The following is a 27,370-nucleotide window of genomic DNA, read 5'->3' on the forward strand; positions in this document are numbered from 1 at the left end:
AATGCAAAAAATAGACAAATTTCTGGAAAAGTGCGTGAGCTGGGACCCCGAGAAACTTGTGGGTTGAGAGTTGTTCGCGACAGTTTTGTCACAGAAATTATCGGAACGAAATATTGACAGCCGATACGGAAAGTCAAATAGGTTTCCTTAACTCATAAAAAGTTAAACAACTGTCTTTTGGCGATACAAAAAATAAAAATAAAATAATATGGTACAGCATTTAAGAAATATAAGCTCTTATTTTTTTAATAGTTTTATATATCTTTATTTTAGGAAACAGAAGTAACCGATAAAAGGCAAATGGTTAATGGAAATGCGTTCGAGGACCGATGGAAAATGGGGTTTTCCGGAGAGGTAACCCCGGCTAAGCGACAACTGTGTCAAAACAAAACGACAACAAGCAAAACTCGAACCAAACTCGGCCTGCGCCTTCGGTTTTCCTCAGTTTCCCGCTGCCACGCCCCCTTGGGCAGGGGCACCGCGGGATTTTCCATTGCCGCCCACCCACGCAGCCTCCGCTGACGGATTGAGAGATTTTCCTGCAGTTTTGTTTTGGCTGCCTGCGCTGGCATGTTTGTTGGACGCAGTGGCGCAAATCGGGGACGCCATGACATTATAATATGTCAATTTTTATGCCGCTTGGCAGGCGCGTGTTAGAAAATGTCAAAATCCAGCGGCGCAGTCAAACTCTCAAGTCAGCCGCACAATACCACAAAAAAAAACCGAAACAGTAACAGCAACAACTCTATTGTGCGCCCACGCGTTTTGGAGTTTTAAAAACGCGACCACTGTGTGGTGCTCGTGTCAGGCCCCCTTTAACCCTCCAAAGCCCCACCGAAAGCCCCCCTCAAACAAACCCCCAGCCAGCTCTCAAGTTGTCTCGGCATGTTGGTGCTCCGGAGGCTTTTATAGTTTTTTATTTGCCTGGCATCGAACATTTTTATGCGACTCCAGCGGACGCATTGTCAGGCGCACAGGGGTTAAAATCAGAGGCGGCCGGGGGCCGCATGGGGGTGGGGATCGTGCGGATCCTATGCATCTTACGGGGCACAATCCAAGATAGCGCGGGTGCGGCTGGTATACACGAAATTAAATCAGCTATACCACAGTTAACATTAAGCCTTTGACACATGAATACGTCGTTTAGATGAGGTGTATTACCTCTGAAAAATAAGGAAAAATAATCAAAAGCTTCATATTTTAAAGACTTTATCCGTAGGAATTATATTTTATATAAGTTTTCCATTGGAAATGTAAATATAAAAAAATATAATAATTGATCTGAAGATCATAGAATCTGGAGCTCAGGAATTATTAAAAAATTCCATCCTATTCCATATCCTATTTTATATATTTATATCTATATTTTATTTAATTAAAAATATCCTAAGAAAAATAAACCGATTTTAAGGTCACCAAAATCTAAGGGAAATGGAACAACTTTAAGCCTAAAAGCACTTTAAAATTAGTTTTAGTAAATGCATAAAAATATTCTATTTAAAAAAAATTATTTTGTGATTATTATGGCTTTATTTATTTAAAATGATTGATTTTCCAATAGTAATTTATAAAAATATATTTATCACAAGCCCAAAGCTCGACCTATTGTATTAACCCTTTAAGGTCACCAAAATGTATGAAAATGTCGAGCAATTTTAAATGCCAAAGCGATTAAAAATTAGTGACTCCTGCTGGGGCCTTGAGTACGCCGAAGGCCCCCGAAAATAACCCACAACAAAGGCCGCGTGGCCATTTTTCGTCGTTTATCACGCATCGCTGTCAAGGTGTCACTTTAGCTTAGCGTTGGCAGGCGATATCTCAAAAGGAGAGGTAGGACACAGGTAGGAGTAGTAGTGTCTGCTAGTAGCAGCATCCAAAACCACTCCACACCTCCTGGTATTTTCCTTTACTCCTCTCTTTTTTTAGTCGCTGCGCACGCGTAATAACAAAATCACGTTAATGACAGCCAAGGGGGGCATGTGGCATACCCCCCGGTAGCCCCTCCTGCCAGTAACTTTGGTTTTCCACTCCTCCTCGGGCGGTGGCTTCTCTTTTTTGTACCCAACTCCTTTCCAGATGCACCTCAATTCGCCTGCGGGCAAGGAAAAAAAATCTCGACCGCTGTTTTGTCACATCATTATCAGGTATCACTCCGCTCGGGAGCGAAAGAGATGGACTCTGCGAGGGGCGAAAGAGATGGGGCGAGCGAGAGCTGTTGCATTTTCGACATTATTGACATGACAGCGAGACTTTAGCAGGTGTGAAGGAATTCGCTGTGCCTGACACTAAATCATGCCCGCCATATACGTATGAGCGCGACTGTATGGAGGTCCGTGAGCGCGGAACTTTTGTCGGCGACTTTGATTGCAAGATGACGATGATGATGTTGCCACCAGTGGCGTTAATAAAGTCATCTAGCGGTAAACACTCCCCAGCAAAACCGAGGAGAAATGCACTCAAAAAATGTCAGGTGGAAAAATGGTGACCATATGTTAAATGGCTTTCCATTTTAAGTAAAAAGAAATTGCACCATTAGACTCGGTTGAAACCGTTTAGTCATATGAGTACCTAACCATTTCCAATAATGAAACATATTCATTTATGGTTTGTGTATCAGCTGACAGTGTGACCATACAATCGCTTAAAATGTGCTACAGAGTGACCAAATGCACAATTGATTCAATTTTTAATCAAATATCCTTTTCCGATTAATCTATAGCCGATGTGTCCTTGTAAAACTCCAACTACCTGCTGGCCAGTGTAATCAGCAATGTCAATTGAAACGTTTAACGAGAGCAGAGACCCAGCGGATACCCAAGACCAAGACCGTCCGCTTGGATCCGATCGGATCGGATCGCATGGCATCGCATCGCATCGGATCGGATCGCCTGATGAAGTCCCAGAGCAGCGGACATCGAGCCAAGCAAAAAGTTCAGCAAGGCGGCAACAAAGTGTGCGCCTTGTGGTTGTTGCATGAATAATTCATAACAGCGGCACCAGTTAATAACTGAGCCGCAGAGTCCGCAGTCTGCAGCACAAAAAGTGAAAGCTCATAAGGCAATCAGTCAAAACGTCATCAATAGAATTAAGTAATCAACTCGGGGACCCGAAACAGCAGCGGCAGCAGGCAGCACCAAACCAAAACTGACCACACACAACAACGGGGCCGGTAAAGGCAACAATGGGCCAGAAGTAAGGAGAAAAAAACTGCAAGAAATAATAAAGGAACAAAAAAAACAGAGCCAACTTCACATTGATTGCGGTCCAAAAAGGAGTCGAGAAGTCGAGAACAAAAAGAGGCGCGAGTGGCAGGACCACCGGCAAAAAAGAGCACCAAAAGAGTAGCCAGCAGCAACGGACACTCCACGGACGGACAAGCGGACATACGGACAAGCGGACATGCGGACAACTGGACAACCGGACCTACGGACAGCAGTTGGAACAGCAGTTTTTATGGCCTTTTTCCTTTATCTGCTGCCTGCTTTTTCCTTTTTTTTTTTGGGCAGGTCTTGGACCTGCAGTTATTGTGGTTTGACCAGTTGCAGGGCACCGCAACCACAAAGGAGCAGAGTGGGGCAGCCAGAAGATATTGAACCTGGGACTGCCGTGGAGAATCTGTCGAGAAGCCGATGCAAAATTATCGGGTTGCGTATCAATGCTCAAATCCAGTTGGCATATTGTGGAATGCTTTGATTAATGTGCCAAAATTGTGCAGAGAATATAGTGCAAACTTTTTACTTATGGGGAAGCCCAAGAAGGTAACATAGAATAATAAGAATATTATCTTGTAGTTCAATTTGTTTTAATTTTTTAAAATATTCCCAGGTTTTATATAGAACACTTTTAGCCACTGAAGAAACACTTATTTTTCATATTACCTCCATTTCCCAGAAGGTTCCCCCAGCCTTTGCTAAAGGAACCCACTGACCTTTTGCATTATTTCAATTAAAATTCATTATGCATTATCTTCGTGTCTATTCCGTCGCTTTTGATCCTTGTTTACATATTTTACCTTGCCTTGCGTTTTCCTTCTCTTTATTTTGCCTTCTTCGAGGTGCAATTAAAATAATTACGATAATTATATAGTTACAGTAGCGACAGTAGCAGTGCAGAAGGACACTCCCTCCCTTTTTCCTTGGAGGGTGCGCACATTATTTTATTATTTATTTTATAGATCCCGGCATTTGTCGCCAGACATGCGACGACTGGGCGAGCGAATTACGCAGAAATTGCCATGAAAATTACTCGATTTACCCCCTTGGCCTGTTTATTTTTTTCCGACGGGTCCTTAACCCTCTAAAGAGGGTCTGGTCACATAATTAGCCGTGGCGAATAATTAACATAAGTGAGGGGCTGGGCTGGAAGGCCAGGACCAAGAGCTGAGGCCAGCTGGAACGTGCCCAAAAGGAGCCAATTTTGCCGCTCTGTATTTCCAGGCACGCGTCTCGAGAAGTGTCGATAAATGTATGTATGTACGACTCTATATCCCCCCTATACATATTCACTTTTCGGGAGATGAATAAATTTAAGTTTTTTCGGCAACTTTTTTGGGTTTCTTCGTCCTTTGATTCGGCTCGTGTCGACTGCCTTGTTGCCTGTTTGTATTCATCCTTATCGACATCTGCTGCCCGGGGCTATCCACCACTAAAAATGGTAATTGGAGGAATACCGCTGGGGATGAGTATGTTTAAGGGATCGCAGATATCATACACACTCAAATCCATCAAGTTTCTGAAGACCAACAGCATAGTTTCTAACACAACGAAAACCATACAAGATACTAGTATGTTTTCTATCTTGAAATTTTATAATCAAGCTAATAAATAACCTTAAAATTGTAATTTTCCCGTTTTAATATTAAACCATATACCTTTCACTTAAAGGAAAATTTAAAACCCCAAAGAATCAGTTACAGATCACTGATATCCGCAGAATCCGGGATATGCCTAGCCTGACACAAATATCTACCGCCCTGCAATTCTTCGCGAGCGATTCTTCTCATGCTCCACTTTGATTTGCTTATCAAGATCAAAGAGATCGCTGCTCTTCTGGTTCCCCTTATACTCCTTTTTTTGCGATTTGAAACAGCCAGAAGAACGTGAAGAACGGGCTGCAGCGCCGAACACCCGCACAAATCTAAATCTCCAAGAGCAACAATAGATTTTGACGTCTTGGAAATTGTGTAGAAGAGCTGCAATTTGCTGTGGCCTCCAAGTTCAACTAACATTAAAAGAAGTGCACAGAAACAAGAAACGGGAGAAGAAAAGTGGAAGCTGGGCCTGCAGAAGAGCAGGCTGGAAGATTGGAGCCTGAAGACTGGAGAAGCGGGCGTCCGAAGAATCGAGCGAAGACAATTCGAGTTGCGTGCTCTGCGTGAGCGTCGTGCGTTTGACTGACTGAAAGACTGACAAACTGACGAACGCCAAAACTGAACCGGGTCTAAGCCGAAGCGAAGACTGAAGACTACGGCTCGAAGACTGCAGACTGCAGACTGAAGACCAAGACTGACTTGGCCCATCATCCATCCATTTATTTCTGAGTTTCTGCGCTGCAGTTGCGGGAGTTGCAACGGCAAAAGGTAAACCAAATTATACACATGCATGCACTGGGGGAAATTATGGGAGGCTAGAAGAATTGGAAAAGTATATTTTATGAAAGAATCGATGCAGAAAGCAAGCCTTTTAAGCTATACAGTTTTTTGATTCTATTTTGTAATCTCTAAAAAAGAAATTCTTTTCTTCGTAATCTTCTAGTTGAAAGAATTATTTGAATTATTTTTCCGAGTGTACGCAAGTCCGAGTTGGAGACTGGTAACAACGCCTCCCGCACTTATCTCCCTTCGGGCCACACCAACACAATTGAAATTCCTCTAGCGCAGAAATTGCATTTCACGCTGGAAATGCGTGCTCTGCGTGCAGCAAAAAACCAAAACCAAAGTGCAACAGCAACAACTACTAAAAAAGATTGCAACTGCAACAGCAACAAGAATTGCTGGTGCAACAGCAACAACAACAGCCACATCAGAAGCTACATTTTCAGTCAGAAGAGAGACATACTTGAGCACAGAAGTTCTGGATGCACTATCGAAATTTGGTAAATTGTATAATTGAAAATTCTATTATAAGTTAAGTTTAAAAAGGTGGCCATTCTCCATCATCTATGGTAGCTGATCTCTTTTTTTCCCCCAGAATTATTTGGATTATTTTTGGAGAAGAAAGAGCAGCTCCAGATAAGAACGGGTTGCGAACGAAGCCAAGATCAGTGGGAGGCTGCCAAGTAGCTTTCGGATGCGAAGTGTAGGTGCTGCGAAGAAATAGTGGGATGCAGCTGGGCTCATTCCGTCATGCCGAAAAATGCCAAAAGAGCAACACTTGCAGTCCAGAAGAAGATCTGAGAGGAAAACCATAGGACTTCATTTCATACAAAAAAATATAACTATATCAAAACAAAATAAAATCGAAAAATAATCGAAAAATGATCGGACTTTTTTGAAATCGTAAAAAAATCGTAACAACAATCGAAAAATTATCGGAAAATGTTGATCATCTCCTATCTCTTTCTTTCTTGCTACATTTTGATATATCCTCTTAAAATGTGAAAATAAAGACTTCTTTCGTGGGTAAAACTCCTGTCACGTTCCACGTTTTGCAAGAGAATATATGTGTCTTCCCCAATATTATTAAGCTTAATTTCATTTGGCATCAAATTGAAACCATTTCCCCACCACATTGTCATACTCCATGGTTACTTTTTGTTGATTTTTCCCCACTACTTTGCCACATTGTTGTTGTTTACTTTTCAAGTCTTTCGATTGCGAGAAGCGAAAGAAAAAAATCTCCACACTTCTGCCTCTGTTGGATTTGTTTGTTGACACTCGCAACTTTTTCGCAGCCCACACAAAAAATGATGAGAGTCATAAAAAAGTGGGGGAAAATGAGAAAAGGCTTCCCCAGATGAGGCAGCAAATTTCGCTGGCTGATATAATTAGTAAACATATTTTCGGTGGGTAAACAGGGCACTGCTTCAGGCTGCATTAAGATTGCTTTTCAATTTCCCGGAGACAGCTGTAGAAACTACATGGAATCGAACTCCTTAACCCCTTCGAATCCACTATCGACCTGCCATTTGCAGCACAAAAAAGAGAGGAGGCATTGCACTTCGCCGCCTGAAATGTCAATTAAGTGGAATCATTTGATCAATTCCATTTTCATTAGCCATCAAATTATTTCCAATTGATTTACACAGAAGCCTGTAGCCTTACCTGCCCCAATTAATGATATTTTTTTTACTTATCGCCGCTTTTCGAGGCAACTTCGGCTATGCGATAATACCTCTTTTTATTTTTATTATTTTTTATGACGTCAAGCTGCTCCCTTGGCCGCCAATCCTTGTGTCAAACCGTTCTTGAGGGCAAATGGAAAATCCATTAATAAATAAAAAAGCGCCACTCACCTGCAACGAGAGAGGGAGACGGGGGGAATACGTTAAAAAAGAATTTCATTAAGTGCATTGGGGGTTTCGGAGGGTCAAAGGAAAATACAAATAAAATTATAAATGGCCAGTATGAACACAGAGAAAATAAAAAATGGGTAAACTGGCCAGCAAAATGGCGAATGCATATATGCACACATATATACTGAGTGCATAGTGTGCATCCCCACACACGGAGAAAAACATACATTGATACTAATAAGCTGCCGAGTTTTGCGTGTGTCAACTTTTGCACTTTTTGCGCAAATGCAAATTGTGTATAAAAAAAGGGAAAAACAGAAAAAAAAAAGATGAAAGAAAACATATTTTCACACGAGACATGACGACCCTCCATCCCCAACCCACCAGGCCCCTCTGCCCGTCTCCCTCGCACACTGCACGCTCCAGCGATTCGTTGGGCCAAAAGGGAGATATATGTACGGATATATACAAATATATACATATTTACGTGGGCACAAGTGCATTTATATATGCATATATGTTTACCTGTCCTATAACTTCATTCCAATGGCCGCCCTGCACTTCCTCCGGCCTATGGCCCTCTCTTTCTTTCCTCCGTTCTCCTGGTAAAAAACAAACACAAAAACAAGAAAAGCCCATGCATATTGGATGTCTACGAATAGTCCAAATATTTGCTGGAAAATCGCTACGGAGAACCCCCGAAAACAGTAGCAACAATAGTTGCAACAATCGAAACACGCAAAGCCCAAAGACAAGGCTCTAAAAGCTACACAGCTAGAATATATGTAAGGTATTACCACCACAAAATTAACTAAAACGTTATGTATTTTTACTTGACTGATTGCCGAAAAATTGTTGGGTCTAATTTAGCAAAAAGAAAAAAATCTTCCTACCAATATAAACATAAAGTAGAAGAATTCTTCAAAAAATACCATGATCTTTTCATCAGTATGGTATTTGTGATGGTATAGTATTTTCCGGTATTTGTAGAGCATGTTAGAAGAATTCTTAAAAATAAAGCATGATCTTTTCTTTAATATAGTATTTTTAAAGGTATAATATTTTCAGGTATTTTTAGAGCAAGTAGAAGAATTCTTCAAAAAATACCACGATCTTTTCATCAGAATGGTATTTGTAATATTTTCTGGTATTTGTAGAGCATGTTAGAAAAATTCTTAAAAATATAGCATGATCTTTTCTTTAATATAGTACTTTTAAAGGGATAATATTTTCTGGTGATTTGAGAGCATGTTTTTGGTATTTCTTTTTTTCAAGCTTAAGGATATGTTTTCTGCCAGTGTAGGTCAAAGAGGAGGCGTGGTGTGTGTGTCGGCTGCTTCACCTTCCCCTATTTATTTCGGAGGGTAGGGGTAGCTCGATTTCAGCTAAGGACATCCACACACACACGCACACTCGAGCCGAAACTAGAGAAGTACACACTATTCTTCCTGTTCCTATTCCTTCAGCTATTCTCCACCTTTCTACCCCTTCGCTGTTGTACTTCTTGGCTGAACGCATTTAATGGTCGAACAAATGCCTCGGCTTTTTTTTGAGGGTGAGAACTCGCACACACACACACCCCTACAAGGCGGTAAGGGTTGCTAACCCTCCTATGCGTATATATGTCCGTGTGTGTGTGAATGCGGGATGGAAATAGTGCCCCTAGAGTGCGAAGGAAAGAGAGGGTCTGCCACTGGCACATTTAACCCATTGGCAGCCATTTTTAGTTTAAGCCACCACAAACACAAACTACCTTTGAGCCATGAAGCGGTTAAAGAGTATGAATAGGCCGATCAGCCAGATATATTCATCAATCGAGAGTTATGAGATATATATTTATATTTTCCAAAAAACTATTTTCCTAATTTCCAAAGATCCTTCACATTTTTAGTGGCTTTAATATGCTTTCTACCAATTGTCCTTGCTAATTGTTAATCGATAAATATAGAAAAATGTAGAACGTGGTAGACACACGACACCTTCTTATCGCCAGGAAGTTTACTTTACAAAACCTGTTTGTTTAAAAAGACAAATCAAACCCCCTTTTTCAATGTACTTCCAGGAACCTCTTTAAAGTTAAGATAGGCCAGTAGTTTTCGCTTCCACTGCAATATTAGATCAATCGATCTTTTTGTCAGATACCCCCCAAAGATTTTTGTATTCATTGTTGTTCCTCGTTTGATCGATGCAATGTATGCAGATCCATTGTGTCCAGCTGTTCAATTCAAATTGTATATCCTACTTCCTGTTTAATATGACAATATTCACTTCCTCTTCTTGTAAAAAATTTAATTTTATCTTAATGACTTACGAACTAAATTTTGGATTAAAAACTGTAAAATATGTATCTGTTATCGTATTTTATTCCACCCAGTAGTCGCCGCCTTTCAGTTTCAACATGTCAGTCGTGCCTCCTTCTCGGAACTCATTTTATTCAGAGTGCTGGTCCGGAATAGACACTATCGACTAATTTTTTGATTTTTACACAAGTTCAAATTCTCGATGTGTCTCTAAAAGTCGGCCAAATTGTTGAACGAAAACCAAAAATAAATCTAGATACAAAATTGAAAGTGCGCCCTATTTGTTCGCGCAAACGCAGAATCTTGGAATAAATTGCGATGGCCAAGGATCAAGAGGGACAGACCTTTCAACCCTCTGCCCCGGAGTCCTCGGAGGACCAAAAGCGGGAGCAGCGGGCCCGCCTGATCAAGGCCTTGAGCCGCTTCAAGCCGCGGGACGCCAATCCGCTCCAGTTCTACAACTGCGTCCGCGAACTCTGCATAATGCACAACTGCAGCATCGACGAGGGTCTGGAGCGGGCCGCCATAACTTGGCCGGGACTCAGTATGCGTCAGAGGGAGCTCTACGATTCGGTAAGACTATCTGAGATTTCGAAGGAAAAAAATCGGAATATTCTACATGCTTTGAGGCCATTAAGTATTTCCAATGCGTTTCAGATTGGGAACCCAAATATTCCTTTTAAACAGGGTCAATATTTTAACCAATTTTCGTGTTCAAATTATATATTTTCCTTAATAATGGGTCCATATTTTAACCCATTTGCATGTTCGTTTTCTCCTATTTATAGTATTTTTAGTAAGGTGTCCCAAAACTGCACTTCAGTTATTGGACTCCAATTTTGAAGTGGGATACCTCTGAGTTTGTGGATGAATTCTTAATTGAATATTTCCTTTCAAAGGGGGTCAAAATTTTGACCTACTTTCATGTTCGATTTGTACGTAAATTATATGGTTTTCAATAGGGTGATCCCAAAACTGGACTTCCAGATTCCATAACTTGAGCAATTGAACTCCGATTTTGAAGTGGGATGCCTCTTTGAGTTTGTGGTTAAATTCTCTAATAATCTGTATTAAAATATTTATTTTCTAAGAGGGTCAAAATTTTAACGCATTTTCATGTTCGATTTTTCCATGATTCCAATGGTTTTCAATAGGGTGATCCCAAAACTGGAATTCCAGATTCCATAACTTGAGCAATTGGACTCCGATTTTGAAGTGGGATACCTCTATGAGTTTGTGTTTAAATTCTTTAATAATCTAATAATAATCATTCAAATATTTTATTTCAAAGAGAGTCAAAATTTTAACGCATTTTCATGTTCGATTATTATTAATTCCAATGGTTTTCAATATGATGATCCCAAAACTGGACTTCCAGATTCCATAACTTGAGCAATTGAACTCCGATTTTGAAGTGGGATGCCTCTTTGAGTTTGTGGTTAAATTCTCTAATAATCTGTATTAAAATATTTATTTTCTAAGAGGGTCAAAATTTTATCGCATTTTCATGTTCGATTTTTCCATGATTCCAATGGTTTCCAATAGGGTGATCCCAAAACTGGACTTCCAGATTCCATAACTTGAGAAATTGGACTCCGATTTTGAAGGGGGATGCCTCTATGAGTTTGTGCTTAAATTCTCTGATAATCTACATTTATATATTTCCGTTTAAAGAAGGTCAAAACTTTAACCCATTTTCATATTAATTTTTTCCTAGTTCCTATGGTTTCTTAGAACTGCTTTTCGAGAATCCATAACTTTAGCTATTGAACTCCGATTTTGAAGTGTAATGCCTCTATGATTTTGTGGTTGAATTCTCTAGCCATCTACAATTATTTGCTTTCAGCAACGTCACGCTGAGCTGCCGATCCCAGTGCCGCGCCACCTGGTCTATCGGGCCTTCCAGAAGGAGAGCAAGGGTCTGTGGGCCCTGGGCCGCTCCTCGGTGGGTGGCAAGCGGCCCACCCGCTACACCCTGGAGTCCTACAAGCCGCCGCCAAAACCCTCGCGCCTCAGGACGCAGCTCGATGAGAAGCGTCCCAAGTACGACAATCTCCTGGAACTGCCCCCCAAAGAGGCAGCCATGCGGGTTCCGCCGCCACCCAATCGCAAGTTCTCGAGGGTGTCACCCTCCTCGGGTCGCAGGATCCGGAGTCTCACGCCTCCTACGACCGTAAGGCGGGTCCGCTCCATTCGCCAGATCCTCTCGCTGGCCAGTGTGGAAATGAAGAAGTCCGTCAGGCGACGGACTGTGGCGAAGAGACTGCGGACAAAGAAAGTGGCCGCTGTGGAGCCCGTGAAAATTCTACCGGACAAACTATCGTCTGGAGTGACCAAGTCGCTCAGGAAGAAGACCTCCAAGCGAAAGGCCAGCAGCTCCAAGGTCAAGAGGCTGGCTAGGGAGGAGGATCTGAAGACGTCGCACAACTGGGACCTGGCCATCGGATGCGTTCGGCGACGCATCATGATGCACCAGCCCTCCAAGTCCAAGTCTAGATCGTAACTCCAGAGCTCTATAACTCTGTACTTGCGCCCAACATGGTGTTATTCAGTGTATTATTGTTTGTTACAGAGATGGTATGTTTTCCGCAAGTGAAACCCAGACTCAGACATACAACAGAACACAGGGTTTTAGGTAAATTGAAAGTACAAAATTATTGTAAAGGTGGCGAACGAAAATAAATTCAATGTTGTAAATAAAAGTAATCAGTATTTAAAATACCTTTTTAATTAATTAAGGAAATATATATTTAAATTAAATATTTAATTTTGTATCAAAGTTAAGTCTTTATTAAAAAATGCTATTAATTAAGATGGGATCCATTTCCCCAAGCCCAGGCTTAATTTATTCTTCAAGATCAACGCACAAAGGCGCGCTCCTTTCATTCCCAACCGATCGCCGACATTAAAGCCACCCCATAAATACTATAATTAAAACCATTGAGATCTTAACATTTCACTCGAGACAACATGAAAAAACACTAACAATTTCCTAAGCAATTTTATAGCATTTTATTTCGTCTATGGCCACTGCTTCCTCGTGTTTTCCGCGACTTCTTTTTTATTATTTCCATTTTCTAGTTTCCAAGCGGGCGCCATCATTTTGATGAACCGTTAGTTAAGCACCAGCAGCAACAACAATAATAGCAACAATAGCTAATAAAACATTAACGCACACACTGGCACAAAAGCCCAAAAAAAAAAGATAAATAAAATGAACAGAGGCGAACAAAAAATAGTAAAATTCGCAAACTTTTTTTGCCAATCGGCACGCAGAAACGACGTTTGAGCATTTGACCTAAATTCGGGGACAGCTCCTCTACGTTTTCTACTATGTTTTGTTGCTGTTCTCAACGCGCTATTGTGCGTTAACCAAAAAAAAAAATTATAAAAAAGAGAGAGAAGCACAGAAATTCGCAAACTTTTTTTGCTGCTGCTAATTTCGCAAAGGCAAACAAAAAAACATTTCAATTCCGCATAGAGAAAAAGAGAGGCGAAGAATTAGAAAAGAAACAAGCCAGAAACAACTGTACAAAAGTTAGTTTGTTTTATTTTTTGCGATTGCCTATGTCACGAAAATTTTTGCTCTTGCTTTTTGGCAATCTTTTACTTTTTACGGGATATTTTTCGGAGAATCGCTCGAAGAATTCTGTATTCTACCTGTTGGCAGAGGATTTAAACAAAAGATATGCATCATTTCGGGCGGATCAAAAATACATTCCCATGGAAGGCTTTTTGGAAGGGTTTTGGAAGGGGTTTTGGAAGGGGTTTTGGAAGGGGTTTTGGAAGGGGTTTTGGAAGGGGTTTGGAAGGGGTTTTGGAAGTGGTTTTGGAAGGCGTTTTGGAAGGGGTTTTGGAAGGGGTTTTGGAAGGGGTTTTGGAAGTTGGTTTTTTAGGGGTAGAGGTATTAATGCCATAGAAAAATATATAAAAAATGGTTTTATATTGAAAACAACTGGCCCGATTTAAAATGCATTGTAATTAAAAAATATATAAAGAAATGGTCTTATACTTTTTAGAATTGAAAACATCTGACCAGATTTAACAATCTTAAGTTAAGCTTTAATTTAAGCAGGCATCATATGTCTAAGCGCTTGAAGAAGTTTCTTTAATCTTCTCTAAGGAGTGCTTAACACCAAGGTTGTCTAATCTATTCCTTAAAATTCATTTCTTCGTTAAGACAAAACTTCTTACTAATATTTCTTGTGCTTAAAACTTTTTGGCAAAACCCTCTTACTTAACCACCAAACATGCAATTTCATTTTCATCTCTATTTTTGCTTTTTGGCCCATAACAATTTATAGAAGGTTCGCAAAAGTTTTCATGACAGATAGTGCCAAAAGCTGGCATTAAGTCATGTATTTTATAAGCTTTTCGCCCAAAGGGTTTAAGATATATTTATAAAAGTTTGCACTTCAAAAGCAGTATAATTAGCTTGTAAACTTATTACCAACCACCTTTTTGTTGGAACAACCCGAATTCTAATTCTAATTTTGGCAAAAGTGTGCGGAATAGGTTAATATTTGCTCTAGCATATTCCTTTTATTGTTGCAGTGGGTATCGCCCAGATCAGTGGGCCATGTCGTGTGGCATTCGTATCTTGGGTTTCCCAATTTCTCCACACTTTTTCTGTGAGGCTTTCTTCTTGTGCTTTTTTCCTCTGCTTGTTGCTTTGCCTTCTAACTGCCTCTGTGGCTCCAAACATATCTACACACATCTCCATATGAATGTGCCAATTTTTGTAAGGCGCTAACTAGGCAAAAGCCACCAAGTTAGCCCAAACTAGGCGTCCCTCGCCCTTTTTTTTTGCATTTTTTTATTATTGGGTGCTGCTGTCTTTTTGGCTTTGTTTGGTTGTCAAGCTGCTGTCCAAAAAAAAAATAGCAAAAAAAAATAGCAAAAATTCAGCAAGAGCAAGAGTACAACGGCGATTACGCAATGCGTTCACACACACACAACACACCGAAAAATACAAAAAATAGACACACACACAGGCAAGGTTTTTGTTTCGTTTCCGCGATCAACGCGCTCGCGAAAAACTCACACATTCAGGCGCACAGCGAAAAAAATTCGCAAATAACAACAAAGTAGCTTGTGCGTGCGACCCAATTGGAAATTTGACACACATTGACAGCGGAGAGATAGGCAAAGGGGGCGGAGCGGGGGGCTCGGGGGTCAGGGAGTGACGAAGCCCAGAAGCAGCTGCTCAGATACAAAGATACAGCCGCAAGAAGCGCGGACGCAAGTTCACAGGGAGTTACTATGTGCGAAAAAATCGAAGAGCAAGTTGTTAACTAAAAAAAACTAAAAATATTTTTATTAACCTAACAATATACAATAGCCCAATTATTTAATAAAAATTAAATCTATTTCTTTTTAATTATAAAAATCTACAATTTTTTTGATTTTCTTCTTTATTTCTACTTTTATTTAGTTAAAATTTCTTATAAAACACCTAGTAAGGCGTTTGAATTGAAACAAATATTTTTTTTAAATATAGTTTCACTTGCAGAACATTTTAAGAACATTACTTATTTATTAAAAAAATATATTATGGCTCCAACAAATTAATAAAGTTATTTTAATTTAATTTTTGAATGAATATGTTAATTATATTTACCCACAGAAATCTATCTTTAGCTTATTTAAAATGTATCTTTTACTTTTTCTTCATAAGTGTCTTCTATCTTTAGCTTATTAAAAATGTATCTTTTACTTTTTTTTCATAAGTGCTTATGTAAAATAAATATTTTGCTGTTTTATTCTAGAAAATATATTTTAAAAATTCAAAGTTAACTGAATTAAGGCATTGGAATTAGATGTTTTACTAACAAAGCAATCAAAAAATATAAACAATGTGATTTTAAAACATGCCAATTATTTTATTCCGCCCAAAATATTGGTTTACATTTTTTTTTTTAAATATATAAATAAAAACGTGAATTAAAAATGTCTAATTGGCACATTTTTACCTATTATAAAGACCTTGACTAATCTGGCTGTTGCATTTTTCAAGATCTTCTTAGGCAAACGCACGCCCAGCTTCTGCGCCAGCGATTTCCATGGCGAAATTAAAAAGAGAAATTTGTAAAAAAAAAAAACACAAAAAAATCGTCTGGGGAAACACACATCTGCTGATCTGATGTGTGCGATTGTGTGTTTGCACTCATTGCTCATTTGTTTCGTGGGCTTAGAGTAACTGGCAACTGGCCTGACCTTTGGCTTGACCGTGGGCGTGAATTGCGAATAGTTGCGAAAAATGCGCGCAAAAAAATTCGCAAAAATAGGGAAAAAAGAGGCGAGAAATGGCAGACAGAAAATTTGTTTCTAGCGGGCTGCCTGTCGCACAGCTGAAACTGAATGCTATCTACGCACACGCAAATTAGTTCAGTAGGTGCTCCAGTGTGGTTGTTGTTGTTCTCCCCCCCCCCCCCTCCGACGGTCGGGTTTAATTTTAGCCACTGAGGAAAATGAAACATTTTCTCAGCGCAAAAAGCGAGAGAAATAGGGGGAGCGAGCGAGCCGTCGCTGGGCCCATAAAAAATTCGCACATTTCTGTCCTTGACACACATTGCGTATACGCAATCTACGCAGCCGGCTCCGCAAGCTGATTTCGTTTATGAGTGCGTGCGAATTTTTTTTGCGGCGTTTTTTCGCATTTTCGCATTTGTGTGTGACCCACATACGAAATCAAACAGATACAGATAACATATGTTTTCCCACATATACTTTGGAATTTTTGCACACACTTTTTTCGGGGCGGAAGACAAATTTGCCTGGTTGGGAGAGAATGCCGGTTCCTTGTCATTGATAAATGGAATTTATCGTTTGTCTATTTGTCCCACCCGCTGAGGGGTCAGAAGGTCGCCAACGCATCGGCAAATCGCATTGACAGCTGCCAGCGGAGAAGAAGCGCTTCATGCACTCTTTAAACCCACCAAATGCCAAAAGTGAGCTGCGGAAAAGGCCAAGATATGTGAAGTTTTTGATTTGCTGATAATACCAAAATAGTTAACACCAGGTCATAAGGTTAACGCATAAGCTTGATTGAAAATTGCTTCCAAAAATAGTAAATAAAACAAATAACCAAAATATCTTGATGTCAGGGGGTTAAGCTTAGCTACATAATGGGCTTAAAGATGTTAAGTAAAGTTTGCCCCCAGCGCTACGATTAAAAATAGCTTCCAAAAATAAAAAATAACCAAAATAACTTAATGCCTTAGTCAAATTATAATTTTAAAGAAGTTTAAAATTTCTTAAATTATTATTTAAACACTTTTTTACATTTATATTTAATTTTCTTATCTTCAAAAGCTTTCAAAAATAATAATTAATAAAAATACCTTTATACCTTGGCTAAATAATGGGTTTAAAGATGTTTTAAAATTGTTAAAAAATTATTTAAGCCCTTTACATATTTAAACTTATTTTACTTCTAAAGTTTGTCATAAGTGTGCTGAGTTTAGAATGCATTTTGTCGTCTTTTTCCGTATTTCAGCCTAATGACATGCGTTGAGGTGCCGAGAACGTGACTTCGGCCGTATTCCAGCACTCTTTTTGCGATAACAAAATATTACTAATGTTATGTACAAATTCCTGCACTATATACTATATACATGGGCTATAGTTACTAAATTTGCCATCAAATGGTTCTTCTGAAACTCTTGTCGCCGTTTATTATATATGACAAGTGTGACTGATAAACCACACACAGGCGAAAAGTTCGTTTCTATCTTGCAGATACTTTTTTTTTGCACATTTTGTATTTCGACTTTTTTCACCATTTTTTTTTTTTTGTGTTTGCCAAACATGCGAAATTGCGTAAGCCGAGAGAGAGAGAGCGAGATTAGAAAAGCACACGAGCGAGAGAATTGGCAAAAATAATATCGCTGGCACACACAGATACGCCAATACCAGCGCAATCCTCTAGATTCGCACGCTCTTCAACTTGACTTTGAAAAATGTTGACAGAGCGAGAAAGAGAGGTGGCCCGCGATTTTTGGCAACATTTCTGCCTGTATTTCGGGCTCAACTATTCTAGTGCCTTTTTTTTGCTGCTTTTTGTGCGTGCGTTGATCTCGCAAAATTTGGGCTACGCACTTTTTGCGATTGCGAATTTCGCTGCTGGCTGTGCGTGTGAGTTCATTGACTTTGCCATTTGGTGCGTGCCTCTCTTCGGCGTTTTGCGCTTTTTGCGAATCGAGGCCTACGAGGTGTTGTTGCTGCGCCGTCTGTAATTTCGGTGCGTGTCGTTGATCTCTTTCAGCCCCAAAAAAAGTTCTGGGGTTCATTGAACCCCCTGATTTGGGGCTTGTGGAGCGAACGAAAGTTCAATAGACTCGCGAATTTTTTTCGCCTTTGCCTAGCTTTTATTCTTGGCTGTCGCCTCGATTTAGGCATAGAAACACACTTATTAATCATCGCGGGAATCTGATTAAAGGGTTGATAAGGCGCGGGTCTCTGGGGCTTTGGCTAATTAATGTGGGATATGTTTCAGTCAGCAGGAATCAGTTTCCCATCAAAAGTTATACATAGGCTTAGGTCGTATAAAATAATTAATAAAGTATTACCATTCTCCACAAACTCACTTGGATACTAGTACATTTTATCATTTTAAAAATTAAAAAAATTTTTGATTTCAATTTTTTATAATTTATTTTATTTAATTCTTTTTATTTATTTAACTAGTTTGGCATGATATATTACATATTTTTGCGTCTCTTGGGAACCAATGTATGGAACCAATTTTATATCAAAAGTAAAAAGCCTTAAGATTTATAAAATATTTAAATCAAGTTTTATCATTCTTCACAGTCTCTTAAAAATGTATAAATTTTAAAAATTAAATTCAAAAAATATGAAATGCATTAATAAATAAATTTTTAAAAATATATTATAATTCATTTTATTCTTTTAACAAATTAAGGAACACAGCTATGCCATATATTTGTATAAATATGTATATTTTTTTATTGAAATTTGCTGTTTCCCCTGATCTGTTTTAACTTTCCCCACACACATGATGGCCGTTCTTTCAGCCGTTTCTTGCACCAAATCAGAGCTGTTACCACCTTTACAAAACGGCCTTTAATTCTTTGCAACTTTTCCTTTCTCCAGCTCCACCCATGGGGTTTTATTTGCCATTAGTCTTTGAACTCCTTCCTCCCACAATGATCACAGCCCTCCCGCATTTAGCTGCAAACTCAGCAACGCGATCCAACAATCGATCTTTCACGCCTGCCCCATCCCTCACTTTATTTTCCTCGCAATTTGCAAGTTGCCATCATTTTTCAACGCTTCACAGTCGTGAGGGGGTGGAGTGCAAAAAATAAAAAATAAACATAGAAAATACAAACAAAAAAAGAGGGGGAAAAGGGGTTGAGTTGCCTAGGTGAGAGCATAATTTATGCCAAATTTATGCATTTTTTGTTGCCGCTTCTCTGCTTTCCTTTCGCCTTTCTGTCTCAACTTTCGAAAGTTCTCTTTTATTCCATTTCATTCGGCTTGCCATTTTGGCCAAAGTCATGGGAAGCGTTTTGCAATGGTCAAAACGCGTGTCGATGCTGCCCGTCGGTGAAACTTCGTTTCTAATGCCCGCTGACAGGTCCAAAAAGGTCAGACTGTGCCTTATTAATTTTTCATAAATTTCTGAGGCGTCTGCCTTAAAAGCGACATAAATTTGCGGATTATAAATAGGTAATATTATACTTTTTAACACTTATTTATGGGCCTTTAAATTAACATACTGAAAACTATTAAAAACATTTAATTAACAAATTAATTGTCCCAAAATAGGTAACTTTAAAAATAATTTTGGAATATTTGTACCCCTTTCTTACACTTAAAAACCCAGAACTTTGGAAACCTGCCTATGAAGTGGCTTTTTGTAGGCCATTCTAAGTTTCTCAATTCCCCAAAAGAGCAAAAGTAAAAAGTGTGCAAAAATAACCGGTTTTTGCGATGCGAATTTGTGTTTTAATTTGCCGAGGGTCTTCCACGCGCCTCGAAAGGCGCAGAAATTGTCGCCCCAGAAGAAGCGAAAAGCCTCAACGGGTCTTCTAATGCCTTAACTGCCGTCCTCTTGGCGGTCGAAAGTGTTTCTAAATAGCCATAAAAAATATAATAATAATTTACAGCTGTGTGCGTGTTCATCAGCTGCAATGATTATGTAACTCGAAGCGCAATTAAGGCAAAAAAAAAACAAGCAAAGTAAAAAACAACAAGCGACCGAGCGGCAAACTATACCAACAATGGCTAACTGAATTAACCTTGTTCTGTGGACGGAAATTGCACAGACACATGGAGCGATAGAGATACACTTTGTATCTTTATTTGTATCTTGTGGGGTCCTTGGCTATAATTAATCCACAATTACACATACACAGGAGAAGAACACGCAAGTGGGGCCCCGACCACGATCAGATATGGTTATTTGTTGTAGTGCTTTATGTACAATTTTTGCTGTTTTTTTGGCCAAACCGAACTGAAAAATTCAGCTCCGTCCGAAATGCTAATTGCCAATGGGTCAGACCCCCGGCTTGCATGTCGGCGGCTCCTGCTGCTATTAGTCGAAAAGTCAGTCACACAATGTGTCACGCAGCAAAGTGCAGCAGCAACTCCACACACGCCTTTCCCAGCGCTTCTCGAAACAGCGGAAAACTAAATAAGTAAAGGAAAAAATAGAAAAACAAAAAAACACGCATACGCAATGTGTTCCGCGGGGGGAAAGGTTGAAAGCCACGTCGGAGTTCTAAATCAGTGGGAAATCACTGCGGCAGCCCTGGATTTTCAAGGTTTCTGGCTCACAGTCTACGCGATTTTGTATTTTCTAATTATAAAAAAATATATAAAAAATATAATAAAAAAAATACAAAAAATATGATAATGAATTTTTATTTTGAGTCGCTAAAAAATATAAAAAAATGTATAACAAAAAGTATAACAAAATGTTATATTAATGTTTTATCTTTATATCTTAAGATAAGATAAGAAAAATAAAAATAATGTTCTAAAAAAAAGCAAATACTTAATTTAAAGTTAACAAAGTCCCTATTCCATGCAGCCCTAAAAAATAGCAGACTTGTTTGCGTTTACTTCTGTTTTCCTTTTTTTTTTTGCCTTACTTGTTTAGCCAATGTTATGCATTATAATTGTACAATAGTAATTGTTGTTGTTGTGTAAATTAGAAGGCGGCTGTCAGATAAAACCAGCAACTACAGGAAAAACATAGAGAAAAACGACGAAAAAAATTGAACAACGCAACTGAGAAATGCGCAATAATTGATGCACGCAAAATGCGATTTTGCCGCCCAGCGAGAGCGAGCGAGACGGCGCCAGGCGTGAGTGGGTGGTGAGTGGGTGGTTGTGGGCTAGGGGTTGGGGCATTGCATATAATTGCGTTATAGTTTGTAGTTGTTGCAATGCCAGAGCGATAACACACACGCCAGCACACAAACACACACACGTAGCCACGCATGGAAGTGCATTTTAGGGTGACCATGCCCCTATTGCATGCGCACTCGCTCACTGCGTCTCTCTCTCGCCTTCGCGCCATCTCTCTCTCTCTCTCTCTCGCTCCCTTGCACACTGCACTTCTCTTAAGTTCCTTTGTTGTCTGCTTAAGGTCGTCTATTAATCACTTCCTATTTTGCGTGAAACACGATTTGGTTCTACTCCTTTCTTCCCTAATTGGTGTTACCCTTTCACATGCTCGCTCTTTTCCCCCGCGTTAGTGTGACCCTTCTCCAGGTTGGCCATCCAACTCTTTTTCCCTTGAAAGCATTGCCCAATTGATTGAAATTTCGGGTTCTTATCCAATTTCGATTGCGTTCTTTTGCTGATTGCTTTCCGTAAATTGACTATTTGTTGTCCTACTCCAAGGCAAATTATAAAGAAATTGTTTCCTGCACACAACCCTATGCGGAAGCTCAAAAGGCTAACTGCACGGGTAATGTTTAATTTAAAACGGTTTACCAGACCATTAGGTGTCTTTAGCCTGAGTTCGAGTAGGAAGAGTTTGTCAATATTATTTGCCCATAGGTATGTGCAGATATTCCATTACTTATATCAGTAAAGCCCACGGTCTGTATTATGCGAACAAAACACCTGGGCAGATCGGGTTGCATTAATAATAATTAACTGCATAGCCCAAGTGCGTATCTTTTAGCTCGGAGTGCTGTAATCTTTTTCTTCTGACGTGTGAGTTGGTGTGTTTTGAGTTCGGTTTTCCGTTTTCAGTTTTCCCCCAGTGAGAAAACCTGCGACTGGCGCCGCAAAAGCGTGTGGGCGTTCTGGGCGTGGCAGCAACAATAATAACAATTACAAATTGCACGTTGTTGCGTCGTGAGCATTTCAGTTTATTTTTTCCCCCAGCTGCTTATTTTTTTCTTCTTCTTATTTTGCTTTCAATGCTTAGCTGAGCACGCATTTTCGATAAAAAGAAAAAATATATGTGTATATGGTATAAACGATATATGGGTATTGTGCATTACATAAAAAAAAACTTATGAATGCAGCCTCGTGTGTTTTGATATTTGAACAGAGAGAAAACGAAATAAAAATTTATCACGCAAACACGCGGCGTATGCGTAATAAAAAAATAGAGCACAATGCGGAAGTGCTTGTAAAGTGAGATTTAAAAAGTGGATTAAAAGAACAAAGACAGTTCAGATAATTTAAAAAAATATAAAATTAGATTGGTTTGTTTAGTGGAGTTAACTCTTTTGTTTAATAATAATTATGTAATAGTGTATATGGCAATGTAAAAAATGTTTTCAAAATAATTTTTATAGGTGAAAAATTTTTTTTTTTTTTTCCCCGTTCCTAGCTTTCTTATTTAAGAACACATTAATTTAGCCTTGAATTTAGTTCCCACTTCGTGGGCCTTTTCTATTTATTTAGTTATTTTTTGTTTAGGCCAAGTCATGATAACGGTTCTGGCCAACAATTGAGCGTGCGAAAATCCAGAGAGATCTGCTGGCTGTCAACGCTTTGAGAAAATCGCAAACCGCCTGGAAAAACGAACGAAAAAAAGTGGAGAAAAACGGCATCGAGTCGGGGGAAAATTGATTTGTCACGTTGCGCATAAATTGCACATAATTATGTAAGCAACCGTTTCTCCGTCGCAGCATTTTCACTTGGCAACTCTTTCGCCGCTCAATCAATAGAAATAACTTTTGTTTTGCCGTTTCATCAATTAGGCCTTAATTTTGTCATAGTCTGGCCCGCTGGCCTGTTGGCCCGGCCAACTTGCACTTGGCCCGAACGGGTGCTAACGTTTTATTAATGGGAGAAGGCATTTGCCTGATTCCGCGACCCTGGGAACTAAGAAAATGCCGGAGGAAAACTGCTTTCCAGCGTGACAGTCAATTGTGGCTTTCAATTTGCGAGCGACCTTCTTATTTCGAGACTAGACAGCTGCATTTCTTCGTTTATTGGGTAAGTAATATTATATTAATTCATTTCAATAAAGGAGATTACATTTTATTTGTTAATATTTGAATTTACCTACTTCAATTCTCGGTGATTTATGTACATATATATTTTTTTTAGATAAACATTACTAAACCTTTTTCAAAGTATAAAAAATATTTTATTTATTTTTATTTATACTCAGGTTTTAAGACTATTGAAAAAATATAAACACAGATGGCATAAAGAAATCTAAAAAATGTTTTAGAACTCTCTAAAAAATATTAATAATAAATCAAAGGTTAATTGAAAATATTTTGTACTATTCTTATAGGTAAAATCTGAGAATAAAGGTAACAACTGCCTAAACCTTTTTAAAAATAGTGAAAATATTTTTATATTTATTTAAGACTACTGAAAATATAAAAACAAATGGCACAAAAACATCGAAGGAAATGTTTTAGTGCTCTCTAAACCTTTTTAAAACTAGGGAAAACATAAAAAAAGTAGTCAGGATTAATAAAAAATGTATTTCCTATAAAGGAAAGCTGATTAATTATGGGGGTTGCATAGAAATGGGAAGTAACCCTAAGCTATGGCAATAAAAATGGAACTTCCGAGGAAGCCACCTTTGAAATTAGAGGCAGAACAAAGAAAATGCCCTACCTTTCGAGTGGAATACATTGTATGGACTGTGGTATATGAGGTATTTGAGGTACATAATGGGCGGACCATTAGATGTGCCGAAGAGCAGGGTTGTCGCTGGCACAGATGCCCACCACTACACTCGCGGCCATGCACAACAGGGCAGCTGCTGTCGATCAAAGGGGGAAAAAGCTTTGACAGCCACGAACATGACGACCGACGGCTGACGCCTTTGTCTGTGGCTGTGTGTTTTGCTAATTTTGGAAACTGCAATTAACGCATGCACACACGGATGGCTAATTAAAACAATTTCGCAATTGAGCAAAAAACAATTTTTTTCAATTTAAAGCGCGAAACCTTCGCTTGGGCCGGGCCAAGCCAAAGCCAAAGCCAGAGCGCCATGTTTGGCCGCACAATTGTTTGACGGCAAACACACACAAACACACCCATGCTTCAGAGTTTTTTTTTCCCCCATTTTTTTGGTACGATCTTTTGGCATTCACTTCCCATTGTCAAAAAGCGCAGACGACGTCGCTCACTTCCGCTTCGATCAACTCAACTCGGGCCAAAAAGTGAAAAAGAAGCTGGCAAAAAAATAATGAAATAAAAAGCCGAAAAACAAAATGAAATAAAATAAGACTTTTGTCATGCATTAAAATTTGTTTGGTGCTTTTTCCCCGTTTCTGCTGGGCTTCTCTCCTCCTCCTCCCATTATGATCCCATATGCGCGGCGACCTTGGCCTTCAAAAATAAAGCACCAACAAAAATGGAAAAAAATTCGCAAAAATAATTTTTGCAGTCTCTTTTTCCCTGATTGTGGTTTGGCTTGCCTTTGTTTGATGTTCTCGGGCCGCAGGCGGGGGGCGACAAGGGGTTAAGACACCCTGTGTGGTTAATTGCATGGAAACTACATTTTGTTTGGAAGGAATTCGCAAATATCTTATGGGTTGAAAACTCATATAGCTATGCAGAACATAATGGTATTTGCTGTGGGTTTATAGGATTTTTTGAGAACTTTGTTTTAGATTTTTCAATATTTTGAAAGTAGTATTTGCTCTAAGCCTTTTAAATATTTTAAAGTTTTCTATGGTAAACTCTTTCTTTTTAAGGAATTATATTAAGAAATTCATAAATTTATATTATTGAAAATGTGTACATAATTTAATTTGTTTTAGATTTTTAAATATTTTGAAAAAAGTATTACCCTACCCTCTTAAATATTTGAAAAATACTTTTTCATAATTTTTTTATGCTTTTAATCTTTACCTAATATTTTTAAGGAAAATGTATGCTCTTCAATAAGAAACGTACTAATTTATATTGTTGAAAACATGTTCTGAATATTAAAATTTAGAAAACATATTTTTCTGAACTCACCTTAAACTAAAACACTCGCCAGTCGGGCGTTACCCGTCCAGCAATCCATAAGTTTCAATTTTCCAATTGATTTTTGTCGGGGGCCGTCGTCTTCGTCGATTTTGGTTTGTTGTTTCTTGCAGTTGTTGTTGCTGGCTTGCTGGTGTTGTTGTTGTTGATGCTGGTTGTCGCTGCAGTTGTTTATGGGTTGTTCTGGTTGTTTGTGACTTCTTTTTGCGTCTTTCAAGATACTCTTACTTTTTGTTATTTTCGCACACCGAAATATGTAATTTGGGGCAGTTTTACAACACTGTTTTATGATTTTTGGGGTTTTCCGAAAATTTGAAAATATTTCGAAGTTCGAAAGTTACTTTTTTTGCCTTGCCCCAAGAAACGAAAATTGTTTTATTTAGATTTGGTTAAGTTTTTCGCTTTCCTCCTTTTCGCTTCCATAAACATTTAATTGGTCCAGTTGTTCGAATTTGTGGGTGTGTGTGTGGGAGACAGATGGTGCATGTGTGTGTGTGTGTGTGTGATTAGAGGAGGTCTAAGAGAATGTTTCGAATAATTCGTTTTTCAGTTTTCAGTTTTCAATATTAGCCAGAGAGCGCTGCCAGAGTTGTAGCGTGTTCGTCTTGTTGGTAGAGTTGATCTTGGTAGAGTTGCCTTTCGATTTGCCGAGATTGCGTAATTGTGTGAATTAGTTTGCCTTTGGCTTTTTGGTTTCTCTTTGAGTTTTACACGCTTTCTTCTTCGTTGAAATTTGGAATTTTGAAGAATATGCTGGAAGAATAGGAGAAGCAATGGGTTCATTAGTTTAGTTATTTTTAAAAAATATTTTCTTATCCTTTTAAAACTTAATTATACATTTTGGGACATTGTCCAACGCATATTAATGCCAGACCAACCAAGAACATTTAATCGTGTTTGCCCAACAGAAGCTTAAGTTTATTTTCACCCAAGTTGAATGCCCTTCAAGCACTTCTCGAATTTATTCAACTTCACATCAAATTTGTCTATTTAGCTTAAATGTAGGCTATGGCAAATGTCACCAGTGTGCATGTGAGAATGCTAGTGTGTTGAGTGAAACTTTCACTACTTTAATTACCCAAAATAAATGTTATTCTTGTTTGGCTAGGCGGAGGGAGAGAAATGGCAGCTCTTCAGGGGGTTAAAAGTTAAATGGCAGTGCCACATAGTCGCCGGCTATAGTTGTTGTTGTCTCGGAAAGTCTGTTAACTGTCTGCGTTGTTGGCTCAAGTGCCACACAGATACTCACAGACACACTCACACACTGGAAGGAAGAATGTTTCGGTGAAATTAACACACACACACACACAGCCATGAGGAGAAAAGTTTTCGACTGCAACATGTGGCAGGCGCGCTTAATTATGACGTGGCTCACAGTGAGCGGCAAAAGTCAACCTTTTAATTATCACACCCGGCAGTGGATCTTAAAAAGATTGGATTTCAGGGGTTAAATGGCCAAAGCATCTATAAATTAAAGATTCTGCAAGTGTAAGCCTTGATTTCCTTGAGATTCTTTTGTAATTTATTTTAATATAAACTTAATTAAATATATTTTTAAGCCAAAGCTTTAACTTAGTGTAAGCTCCTGTTTACAAATGTTCTACAATGAAAAATGGTTGAGATGAGTATAAATAATTTATACAAATTAAAGCAGTTCCTAAAATATTTTTGCCCACCTCCCCCTGGCTTTCAGCCATGGACAAAGTCTTATTTTCGTCGGATTTTCCCTGGAATTTTTGGCCTCTTGACGTCATCGCTCCATCTTCCTCTGCTATTTTGCATATTTTAATCAGCAGCAACTATAAAAAGGGTAGGAAGAAAAGCCGCTGGCAGAGCAAGAAAACCCCGAGCAGCATCTGGCAGTTGTGTCTGTGGTTGTGGCATTGAAAAAGTTTCCATTTTTCCTCGACTTTGAGCTCGTTGTTGCTGTTGTTTGGCATTGCCAGGCATAAGTAGGTTCAAAGTTCAAGTTCAAGCACATGCAGGAAAATAGCAGAAAATTAGTTATAGCTTCTGATGATAGGGGAGGACACACAGAGGTAAATATGGTTTAATTTTTCTTTAATTTCATTTTTCGAATGCTGACCCAACAGCACTTTAAGATTCCATAACGTAAGCTATATAACTTCAACGTTGAAGTTGAGGTGTCCCTCATTGAGTTTGTGTGTACGTCCTTT

General features: G+C 39.0%; 2 protein-coding genes across 10 annotated transcripts in view; one reads left to right on the forward strand and one right to left on the reverse strand.

The window, feature by feature from the left end:
- The window catches only part of LOC108023946 (broad-complex core protein), a 156,483-nt gene that overhangs the window by 105,537 nt on the left and 23,576 nt on the right, over positions 1 to 27,370 (reverse strand). For 8 of the 9 annotated variants that reach the window (XR_007763248.1, XM_050884740.1, XM_050884742.1 and 5 more), the window contains exon 3: positions 25,185 to 25,946. The gene's annotated coding sequence lies outside the window, so the exon portion shown is untranslated. Of the gene's footprint in view, positions 1 to 7,437; positions 7,453 to 25,184; positions 25,947 to 27,370 lie in introns of those variants that run through there. The other variant, XR_007763249.1, reaches the window with a different exon arrangement.
- Positions 9,870 to 12,473, forward strand: LOC108023947 (uncharacterized). The gene is made up of 2 exons (XM_044092805.2): positions 9,870 to 10,325; positions 11,599 to 12,473. Exons 1-2 carry the CDS (start codon positions 10,071 to 10,073, stop codon positions 12,253 to 12,255), a joined length of 912 nt encoding a protein of 303 aa, XP_043948740.1. The 5' UTR covers positions 9,870 to 10,070; the 3' UTR covers positions 12,256 to 12,473.

This window comes from Drosophila biarmipes, chromosome X (assembly GCF_025231255.1).
Source record: "Drosophila biarmipes strain raj3 chromosome X, RU_DBia_V1.1, whole genome shotgun sequence".
Lineage (NCBI taxonomy): Eukaryota > Metazoa > Arthropoda > Insecta > Diptera > Drosophilidae > Drosophila > Drosophila biarmipes.

Coding starts and splice junctions, on each gene's coding strand:
- LOC108023947 (XM_044092805.2), top strand. CDS start 10,071: ATGGCCAAGGATCAAGAGGGACAGACCTTTCAACCCTCTGCCCCGGAG. Junction 10,326..11,598: donor AGAGGGAGCTCTACGATTCG/GTAAGACTATCT, acceptor ATTTGCTTTCAG/CAACGTCACGCTGAGCTGCC.